Source organism: Gymnoscopelus microlampas (assembly GCF_963454915.1).
Source record: "Gymnoscopelus microlampas genome assembly, chromosome: 2".
In the NCBI taxonomy this organism is placed as follows: Eukaryota; Metazoa; Chordata; class Actinopteri; order Myctophiformes; family Myctophidae; genus Gymnoscopelus; species Gymnoscopelus microlampas.
Window position 1 is genome coordinate 26,587,072 of NC_139939.1, and position 10,799 is coordinate 26,597,870.

A 10,799-nucleotide genomic window follows, 5' to 3' on the forward strand; every position below is an offset into this window, starting at 1 on the left:
TTTCTGTCGTTTTGAATTTCGATGTGTACACTGTATAATTTTATTGAGGTATAAAGAGCACAAAGAATGCTAAATAAAGTATTGCAAGACTGTCGATCATTGACAGCGTGTCAATGGCGCCTGACTGGACTGACTATCTATCATAGCCTTGATTTGAACCCGGGTCTCCCGCATGGGAAGCCAACATCTTAACCATTAGCTTAAAGGGAAATTCCCCCTTGGCCGGGGAAGATATTAGGCTTTTGGTCATCAGGCAGAGACTCTGAGTGAGCCACAACAGCTACACTGGCACCTGGGAGGCAAGGTCAGACAGCTCCTGGTGCCTCAATGCTCCAGCATAAAGCACTCCAGGTGGTCCTTGGCATAATGGGGGCAGTGCAGTTTGGGATTGGCAAGACCCTGCAACAACTTCAGGGCGGGTTCTACTGGCCTGAACGGGACATGAGACTGCATGGTTACAGGTGTGCCCACTGTACCAACCAAAAAGGTCTTACCCGACATGCACATACTGTACACCCCCAAAAAACAGCACCAGAGACTGGCCTGTAAGTAGGCTACCGATGCATGGGAAAGGACTTTGCCTTGGAGGAACAGGTGTGGGTGTTCGACTCATTGGAGAGGAAGAGAACCAGGTGGAGATGGAGAGATTTGTATCAGAGTGGTCTCTGCCTGAAGACCAAAAGCTTAACTTTTCCCCCAGCCAAGGGGGGATTCCGCCAGACTAGTGATTAAGATGTTTGGCTTGAGTGTCCCTTCCCACACTCGAGACAGGGTTTGAATCTCTGTGTTACACTGCCTCAGCATCTCAGGACCTCTGGACTTTCTTTTGTGTGATTGGGTTACTGGGTACAGATAGTAGAACCCCTCAGGTGGGGCTGTGTAGCGTCCCGGGCTGTTAGTGAGGGAGACTTCCCAGCAAGCCTCAGGGCGTACACACTTTTTTAAAATTGTCATGTACTGTGTTGAAGTTGTTATTTTCTAAAGGAAAGTATTGGGGGAAATGCTGTGTTATGTTGCTCTCTGTTTACTTGTTTATATTATTTGCAGGCTACTTACAGGGACCACACCCCTCTATCCCTATATGGTTTGGTACTTGGTGTTTCTAAATAAAAGCATATTCCCATAAAAAGTCATTGTCATGTCATGAGTGTCATGTCACTCCTTCATCAGCATCAGCAACCCACAAGGTACATTATTTATTCATTTATTTTGTTATTAAACAATATGTTAGTCATTAATTAAACCATTATTTGTTGAAATAAACATTATTTTGTGCCACCACGATTTGAACATTTTCCAGTGGAATTTCTTCCTTGGCCTAGTGGGAATGTGCGTGCAAAAGTTCTCGGAAAACGCACGCTGCGTTCATGATTTGAGGCATTTTGTTCAAAACGGACCAATCCTGCAAACTTTGGAAGCCAATGCTAGCCAATCAGGATCTAATATGAAAAATCTGACAGATCCATCTTGATCACATGACTATACTGATACTGTGTACCGATTTGCGTGATTTATGGATAAAATCTGTAGGAGTAATATAAAAATATATTTTCTTTGCAAAACTCAGCCTCCTGGTGGCGCTATAACAGGCCAATGTGAAGACATTGGGGCAGAGGTTCTGCTCTGGCACCCAGGGAGTGTGCATGCACAGTGTCGCTGCCATCGGGCCAAAGGTGCAGGAGATTAGCTGTTCACGGACCGACGGGTGCAAAACAGTGTCTGCCACGCCTTCGGCCTGGCGGAGGGACAAAAATCCTATAACTTGATTATGGATGGAGTTTATGGAGAATCATTAATCGAACTGTTATGGGGCAACCTAAAGTCTTCTCCAATCCCACTTCCGATGTGTTGTCTCTAAAGTCTAAACGGCCCATTGCACGCGATGGATGAGTCGAGTCGTGAAAACAAATCACTGTCCGCAGCTGATAGGTTGTTGGGATGCCAACCTACTTGCGCACGGATTGGCCCACTGGTGCCTGTCGTTAGTTTCTCATTGATGGTAGTTCACTCTCATCGTTTGACCGTGTCTTTTTAAATGAATATTTTATGCGAGTCTTTTTCCCCCCAGAATGTGTTGGCAGATCATTTGACAGACAGTAGGCTATGCAGAGAGGAAGGACGGTGCACAGGATGAGCACATGGACTGAGGTTTTTGGAGAATGGTGGAATTTCTACGAGAGACAGGATATCTGATATGATATTGAATAGCCGAGACATAGGATAGGATAGTAAGATGTTTTGCGCAAAACTGAAAGAACTGCAAATATCCGGAGAATGTCCCTTCTCCAACGTCGCCAACAATGAGCTGGGGGACTTTGAGGATTGCTCAGTGGACGGCGGGGATGCATTGCCTATTTCTAAGGATGTGCATGGAAAGATATCTGAGGATCCCCCTCAACGGAAAATTAGCAGATCGAAAGTTAATCTTCATACACTAGGAGACAGCATCCGCAAATTGGCATGTCCTGAGGTGAGGTTTGAAAGGTTAAATAATTCAACCTTAATTATGTTTGGTTAAATTTAAATAAATATATTTTATATTTGTATCTAAAACAAATTAGGCCATATCTCGTCTTGGCAGGGTTGTATGACTAACTTAGGTAGACACACAGTGTTGGGCTCACATGAAATGAAATGTGATAGAATGCTATCGAAGTCGACAGTTTTTTAAGGTTCAATGTAATGGTTGTTTTAGCCTTATTTGGCAAGATGATAGGTCTTTAACTTGGAGTACTCTTATTGTTATACAGTTTGAAAGTCTACACACTGCCCTTCACCGAATGATGAGGATAACATCACATAGAGTGGACAATGAAGGGTAAGAAGATGAAATGTCAATAGGCTATAGTGTAGAAAAAAGTTACATGTACATAGCCTACTTATATAATTAGGTTTTGAATAGGCCTACATGAGATTAACCATAAACAGTTCTGATGAAAAATGCCTGTCACAAGATTGCAGTCAATTCTGTCAAAAGGATACATTTGTTTGATATTGATAGTTACTGACATTTCTCAGTGCATGATTTCTAAAGACTGATTCCACTTGACACTGAACACATAATTTCCCACATTGAAAGAAGATATATTATAAACCTACTGTTGCTGTATATCAATATATGGCAAGTATGTGCCACATATGCCACATTCAGTTTCATATAGGCCTAGCTATGTTGTATAATGAAAAATAATAATGTTAATAATTGCCTTTCTGTGTGGGTTAGCATTAAATGTGAATGTGATGTTGTCTTTACAGTCCAGCAATGTGCTATACAGACTATCAGTGTTGCAGTGATAGTCCAGCTCATATAAATGACATAATGCAGACTTATGCAAGGAAAACAGGTAATGCCAGGTATACACATACATTCATACAATTTAATGTATTTATTTTTTAAGGTAATTGGTCATGAGGCTCCAACCCCCATTACCTTTCCTTTCTTGTAACCACCAGGTATCAAAATGGATGCATTAAAAATAACCCTTGGTGAGGAACTCTTCAAAATGTGTTACGAGGAGGATGAACATATTTTGAGGGTGGTGGGGGGAGCTCTTCACAACTTCCTCAACAGCTTCAATGTCCTGTTGAAACAGAGCAGCGTGCTGCCAAACCCGGACAGAGGAGGTTCTGTAAACGAACCTTCGGTGCTGTGCTTAGACAAGGATCCGGGCCTGCTTACTGTCTATTACTTCAATCCCAGCCCGACCACAGAGCTCTTCTTCCCCGGAGTCATCAAAGCAGCTGCCTCTCTGCTGTATCACACAACAGTGGATGTTTTGATGGACCTCCCTGTGGCCAAAGACTGCATCTTGCAGTCTAGCCCACAGCCCAGTCTTCTCTACACAGTGGCAGTGGAGGATAGCAAGAGTCTGAGTCCCAGTCCGCTTCGGGCCACTTCAGCTGGGACCCTTCCCACCTCTCTCTTCTCCACCGTCTTTCCTTTCCACTTGTTCCTGGACCAAGACTTGTTCTTGGTGCAGATAGGAGATGGGCTCAGGAAGAGGCTGAGCAAGAAGGAAGGAATGAGACGGCCCTCCGTATTCGAAGAACACTTCTCTATTGTCTCTCCCCAGATCAAGTGCACCTTTCAAGGCATTTTGACCATGTTAAACACCCAGTTTATCATTCGGATCAAACATGGGTCGTCCAACCCTGCAGATAACACAGGGAAGGTAGGTCCCTCTAAAACATGAAAATAAACATCAATGACAAGAATACCAATAGTAAATAGAATACTTTCAAAATATTATCATTCTGTTAAAATAGGGTTGCTTATTTGTTTTGGGCTAAGTAGAGACATGCTTGCATGGGGAAGAGATCAACAGTATCCCCCCTGAGGAGTTCAGAGGACATTTCATCCATCAAAGATGTTATGATTCTCATGCTGTTTATTTATGGGTACAGGGAAAAAGGGTGGATATGGATTGAATAATTTATATTAAAATGAATTTAGACTTGTTGTCATGAATAAGAATTGATGGCACTATTCTGGCACTATAGTGGCTCTGGAGCCAGCTGGGAAAAAAAAGAGGAAAGAATGAACATCAAATAAGTGTAGGCTATTATTATCTATAAGCATCAAAGAATGAAATGTCAGTAGCACTTAGTGCCCCCATTTTTGACATGTGGGACAGTCTTTCCTAAGGGAGTAATTTGACATCAATTATTCAATGGCAATAGGATTACAAAGCTAAGAATGAATGACATCTAGGTATTTTCAAACTCAAATATACTAATTCCCAATTTCCGTATTATTTTTCTTTAAAATGTATAATTATAATGTATATATGCATTTTTTGGGCGGTGCAACCGCCCCTATATGTGAGGTTTGGACATCGACATTCATTGCACCCCCCCCAACCCTGCGCTGTGATAGGCCACCATTGTACCCCCCTAACCTGCACCGTGATTGGCCACCATGACTCTATTCAGGACTGTGATTGGCTAGAAACACATGACACATGTGCATAGCCCTATAAATAGGACTATGCACTTAAAAAAACACATCATGTTTTTTTTAAGTGAATCACTTCCATCACTGTGATGACCACTGTGACCACACCGCCCACTTCACACTGGGTGTGATTATTTTATATTCTATTAAAATTCACTATCATCATTTCCATTCAAAATACTGCTGTGTAAGACTTGTTTTACTTATTATCATTCCCTTTTTCCTTTCAGCTCATGGACCTGAAAGGTCAGATGATCTACGTTTCTGAGTCCAACTCCATACTGTTCTTGGGCTCGCCTTGTGTAGACAAGCTGGAAGAACTAACAGGTCGCGGCCTGTACCTGTCAGACATCCCTATTCACAATGCACTCCGTGACGTGGTTCTTGTCGGCGAGCAAACCAAGGCCCAAGATGGTTTGAAAAAGCGCCTTGGGAAGGCCAAAGCCGCCTTGGAGCACACACACCAAGCACTGGAGGAAGAGAAGAAGAAGACGGAGGACCTCCTTTTTACGATCTTTCCTGCCCCTGTGGCACAGCAGCTATGGCAGGGCCAGTCAGTGCAGGCCAAGAAGTTTGACCATGTTACAATGCTGTTCTCGGACCTGGTGGGCTTCACAGCTGTGTGCTCACGATGTAATGCAATGCAGGTGGTCACCATGCTTAGCGAGCTGTACACCAGGTTTGACCACCATTGTGGGGAGCTTGATGTTTATAAGGTAAGTTAATAACAGCTTCAAGGGTCATATTTTAGCTGTCAGGACTGAATGTCTACATTGATTTATTTCAAGTGCTCCATCAAACCGTAAGAGAAGAAGAGAGTCAGTTTAATGATGTGATTTTGGCATCAAGAGGCTAGAATTCCAGACAGGCCTTTGTAATGGCTCATTTAACACCCATTTTGTCAGATGAATCAATAAGAATGTTCAACTTTAAAACTAAGATAAATTGTAAAGATAAAGCTTCACGTATTATATATTTTTTTATGAGAGATTGATTGAATTTTTGAGCACATACTGTGAATGTTAATTTAACTCTGAGGGTAGAAATGGAACCGTAAGGGTCCATTTTAATTACCACTTCAGATTTTACAGTGTAGCACTTTCAATTTTATTACAGCAACTTGAATGTTTGTGGATATTTTAATCCTTTCTAATAAATGTATGATTTATATTCATGTCACAGTAAATCCCTTGAAAATCTTGCAGCTCATTAAAGAAGGCCAGAACTGTCAGTCTCTAATGACTGAGAAAACAGTTACAGTATGTCGTGAGGCCAAGGTGAGTGCTTTTAGAGCACTTTGTCCTCTAAAATTCTCTACAAGTTATCTTTTTCTTTGCAAAAGAGTTTAGAGTTAAAAAAAAAAACGGGGATGCATTTTCCTTAAAAATCAAACAAAAAACAAGACTAATAGTCTAATAGTGGTGTGGCTTCATGTGAATCCCGGACCTCACGTGGCCAGTCTATGACATCAGTCATTTATGACATATCTATAATGTTTGGCTAAATATTTGGGCAAGGTTGCAGCCCGACCTAACCGCCCTTGACCACTATAATTATTATAAATTCAAGTTAAATATATATATATAAATATATAAAGTTAAAAAAATACAAAAACGTGGTTTGCAAGATTAGACCTGGGCACACACAGACTCGCAGACAGACAGGCTTGCTCCTACAGAGCCATGCAACAACAACAACATTGATTAGCAATATATTGGAAAGTGTATGCAATTCCAGCATAGGCGGTATAAGGTCAAGTTATTTCCATCAAATTCTCAGACAGATTCCAAACTTTGTGCAAAATAGCACAGTCCCCTAACTTATCTTGCTTTACATGATTTTAGGACAGACTGTGCCTTGTACCTCAACCAACTACTACACTCTGCCAACTGCTGCTAATCTACAGGGAGGTTGGCTAATGTAATCAGTATGTCACAGAAGCATAACATAGAGAGCAGCAGTGTTTGACAAATATCTCGTAAAACACTAGGAAGTCTGAGGCTCCATCGAGACCCTGTTTCTACTCCAGACACTGCAAAACCCTGAGTGTCTATTTAACTGTGAGAGTGTACACTCTTTACACTCTCAGAGTTAAATAGACATTCAGGATTTTGAAGTGTATGTCTAAAAATAGTTTCACTTTGTCTATGCCACACAACTGTTGAGTGCTCTCCTGTTCACATTTACACGCAAGAAAAAAAAGCAACCTAAAAGGCATCATTTCTTTTTCTCTATGGGCCCCATGGGCATCTTACGACTTTAAAGTTATTTTTGTCATTATTCCTTTGTCATTCCTTGCCGCTTCTAAATAATAGTACAGTAGCTGCAGTTATATAAGTCTTTCCAAAATAATTCCAAAACACACACACCACTCTAAATGTGTCCATAAAGTTCACAAGGAGTTTATATATTATTGCAGAACAGCTTCTGAATATAATTACGCAACTCAGTTAAACTACCTACTGTACTATGTACCTGTCCTGCTGCCAGAGGAAGGGAATTTGAATGTAGTGAGTGAAAGCATTCTTGCAGAGTTGACAAAACCCTAAAGGCTGCAAAGTTGATGATACACAAATAATTTTGCTGATTCTCCACCCTATTTAGGTGGAGACGATTGGTGATGCTTATTGTGTAGCTGGTGGCTTGCACAAGGAAAGTGAGACTCATGCTGTCCAAATTGCATTCATGGCATTAAGGATGATGGAACTTTCGAATGAGGTCAGGACGCCAACTGGAGAGCCAATAGAGGTGACTATCAAGCATTACTTATCCCAGTTGTCACTTCATCTTTTACCAACCTTACAGTATGTATATATACCTATATGCACGCACACTCCGAGTAGACCATGGAAGAACCTATATACCATATTTTTCAAATTGGCCTCATGGTGGCACTATAACAGCCCACTTCACGTTTTGGCCTATAACTCTTGAACTGTAGGTCATACAATCAAATTTCTTCCCCAGGATTCCTTGGATCATGACGCAACTCACCATATAGGCCCCAGCCATTTGTGCCAGACAAAATGTTATGCCATTTTGCGTTTTCTTCAAAACACACATTTTGCTACAACTGCTAAAATGTATCAGATTTGATTTGATTTAGAGAAAAAATACATTTGAAACTAGAAAATATATAATTATATATTAGAGAAATATGTTCTCATATACGATTCCAATTGAAGGCAGTTATATTCCTATAACTGCCTTCCAAAGTTTGCGGGCCCTGGGTAGGCAACCCCGCCTGGCGGAGACCTGCACTCTCTGAGGAGCACAATTTTCTAGTTTCAAATGTATTTTTTCTCTAAATCAAATCAAATCAGATTTATTTATAAAGCACAACTCTCATTGACCAAAGTAATGTACAGAACATGAGGTAATATAACATAGTCAATGGGACATACAACTCAGAGGCCCAAATAAACAATTAGTACTACATACTAACGCTGTAAATTATTTAAAATAGTACAGTATGTTCCTTGAATTCATTACATGACCTCAAATGCATTAGCCTACTTATTTATGAAAATACCTTTATGCAATAACATAATATTAACTAAATCAGAACAGGTAACCAAACAGATAACAGCAAGTCAACAACTTTCTGTTATCTGTTTAGAGAAGTCAACAACTTCTCAAAAATCTAATTTCCTAGCAATCAAAAGCATTCAAAAGAAACATTCTGCAATACTCTCTAGACAGACAACAATTACAAAATGTATTCATGATAAATGTTACACTGTTTCAAAACTGTTTCATTTACAGATGCGAATAGGCCTCCATACTGGTTCAGTACTTGCTGGTGTGGTTGGTGTTATGATGCCACGCTACTGCCTTTTTGGTAACAATGTCACATTGGCAAACAAGTTTGAGTCTTGTAGCCAGCCTAGAAAAATCAACATCAGCCCTACAACCCACAGGTGAGCTAACAGTGATTTTCTGTACAATCCAGTCCACATCCTCTCATGGCATTGTCTAGCTGAGTCACTGCAGTGACTGCACTTAGCAGTCCTGCTTACTAACTTGTAGGCCTACAGGATGCAACCATACAGTAAATGTGTACCGTATTTTCCGCACTATAAGGCGCATCTGAGTATAAGGTGCACCTTCAATAAATGTATTATTTTCATATATAGGGCGCACCGCATTATAAGGCGCATCCGCACTATAAGGCGCACTGACGGCGCGCCTTATAGTGCGGAAACCAAGGGAACCAATATTGATACATATATAAGGCGCATCGGATTATAAGGCGCATCCGCACTATAAGGCGCACTGACGGTGCGCCTTATAGTGCGGAAAATACGGTAAAATAAATGACCCATTGGAACCTTTTGGGTAAAAAACATCATTGTGTTGATTAGGTTGCTATATTTATACTTTAAAATATTTATACTTCATGAGGTAGAGCGGGCATCCCTGGTGTCCTTGAGCAAGACACTGAACACTTACATGTAACTGCTCCTGTGTGTGAATTGGTAGTGCACAATGCAAAGTTCTTTGGATAAAGATGGCATATAAATGCAGACCATTTACTCTTTTTTTGTTTGTTTTGTTTTGTTTTGTTTCCCAGACTTCTAAAAGATCGCCCAGAGTTTGTCTTCATTCCCAGGACTAAGCAGGATCTTCCGGCCAATTTTCCAGCAGAAATCCCTGGTGTTTGTTACTTTTTGGAGGCTTTTGATGAACGTTCCTGCAAAACTCAGATATGATGGAAGCTTGCTACAGTACCACAAACGACATGCCTGAGCAAACATACATTTGTCCAGTGGTGACAGCCACTGTATATTTTGGTTGGGACTGTGTCAAGAGATACTAGTCCATCCAAGTCTGACAGCTGCTTACATTGAGGGAGATGTGAGTTTGTTGTCAAATATTTGAGGCTAGTCCCTGTACAATTCAACCATCTGTACAATTTGTGTGGAGGAAATCGTCTGTCAAATGTACTCCTTCGAGAATGTCTCCTAACTCAAAATGAGTGACACATGGAAATTATTTTAATCTTTGCCACAACGTCTCTGCTTTGTTAAGGTCTGGTGCATATCAGTAAGACATTTTGTTTTAATAGTTTCAATTTTTTAATAGTTTAAGAGATAATGAAGCAATCCTAAATTTTGTCGTGGTCATTTTAGTTTTATAATCTCTGTAATGAAACTTGAATTGGGTTTTATGAAAATTGTGTCATAATGTTTGTTGTTAAAACAGTATAATGTTCATATTTACCAATGATTGCTGTGTCTGCATAGGTATCTGCTGTAGCAGCCTGGACAGAGATCAAAGGACAAATCAACCCAAATATTACTGTATGTTCTATATGTTTTACAGTAGCACTGGCATAAATGAAAATATTTACCGTTCCTCTATAGTTCCTGCATTAAGCACTGCTTTATTCATTCCCATAGGGAAATGCTATTTTTCTTTTCTGTATTTCCAATTTACAACATCATGCCACTGAATGAGCACAATAACCACATATATTGTCATGTTTATTTGGGGTGGATTTTTCTTTTAAGGTTATGTAAATATGTGCACTTATGTGAATTTTGGTTTTATTTTGACTTACATGTAACTGATATACATTATGACTATTCCATAAAAAAACACATATTCTTAATATAGATGATATATTTTTTTAGTTTTTCACAGAACACATATTTATCAGTTTCATGTCACAAATGAATCATACAATAGGAATAGATCACAACCATACTAGACTATAATGAATGTTCTACTATAGCTATTAAATTAATTACTGTAATTGATGTGTTATAGTATTACTGTAGTTGCAATATAACCAAAGCACAATAAATACAACAACCAACACGTGTCTCTGTGATAACTTGTT

At 40.0% G+C, this 10,799-nt stretch overlaps 1 protein-coding gene across 1 annotated transcript; it reads left to right on the forward strand.

Moving 5' to 3' along the window:
* Positions 1-2,113: 2,113 nt before the first annotated feature.
* Positions 2,114-10,673, forward strand: gucy1a1 (guanylate cyclase 1 soluble subunit alpha 1). The gene is made up of 8 exons (XM_084081406.1): positions 2,114-2,470; positions 2,751-2,818; positions 3,256-3,344; positions 3,454-4,172; positions 5,185-5,670; positions 7,559-7,702; positions 8,720-8,874; positions 9,528-10,673. The coding sequence occupies exons 1-8, from the start codon at positions 2,234-2,236 to the stop codon at positions 9,664-9,666; spliced, it is 2,037 nt and encodes a 678-aa protein (XP_083937532.1). The 5' UTR covers positions 2,114-2,233; the 3' UTR covers positions 9,667-10,673.
* The last annotated feature ends 126 nt before the right edge of the window (positions 10,674-10,799 follow it).

Bases quoted from the DNA above. Each gene is read 5' to 3' on its own strand.
- gucy1a1 (XM_084081406.1), top strand. From the start codon at position 2,234: ATGTTTTGCGCAAAACTGAAAGAACTGCAAATATCCGGAGAATGTCCC. The intron at 5,671-7,558 runs GTAAGTTAATAA...CACCCTATTTAG, and splicing joins GGGAGCTTGATGTTTATAAG to GTGGAGACGATTGGTGATGC. The intron at 8,875-9,527 runs GTGAGCTAACAG...TTTGTTTCCCAG, and splicing joins ATCAGCCCTACAACCCACAG to ACTTCTAAAAGATCGCCCAG.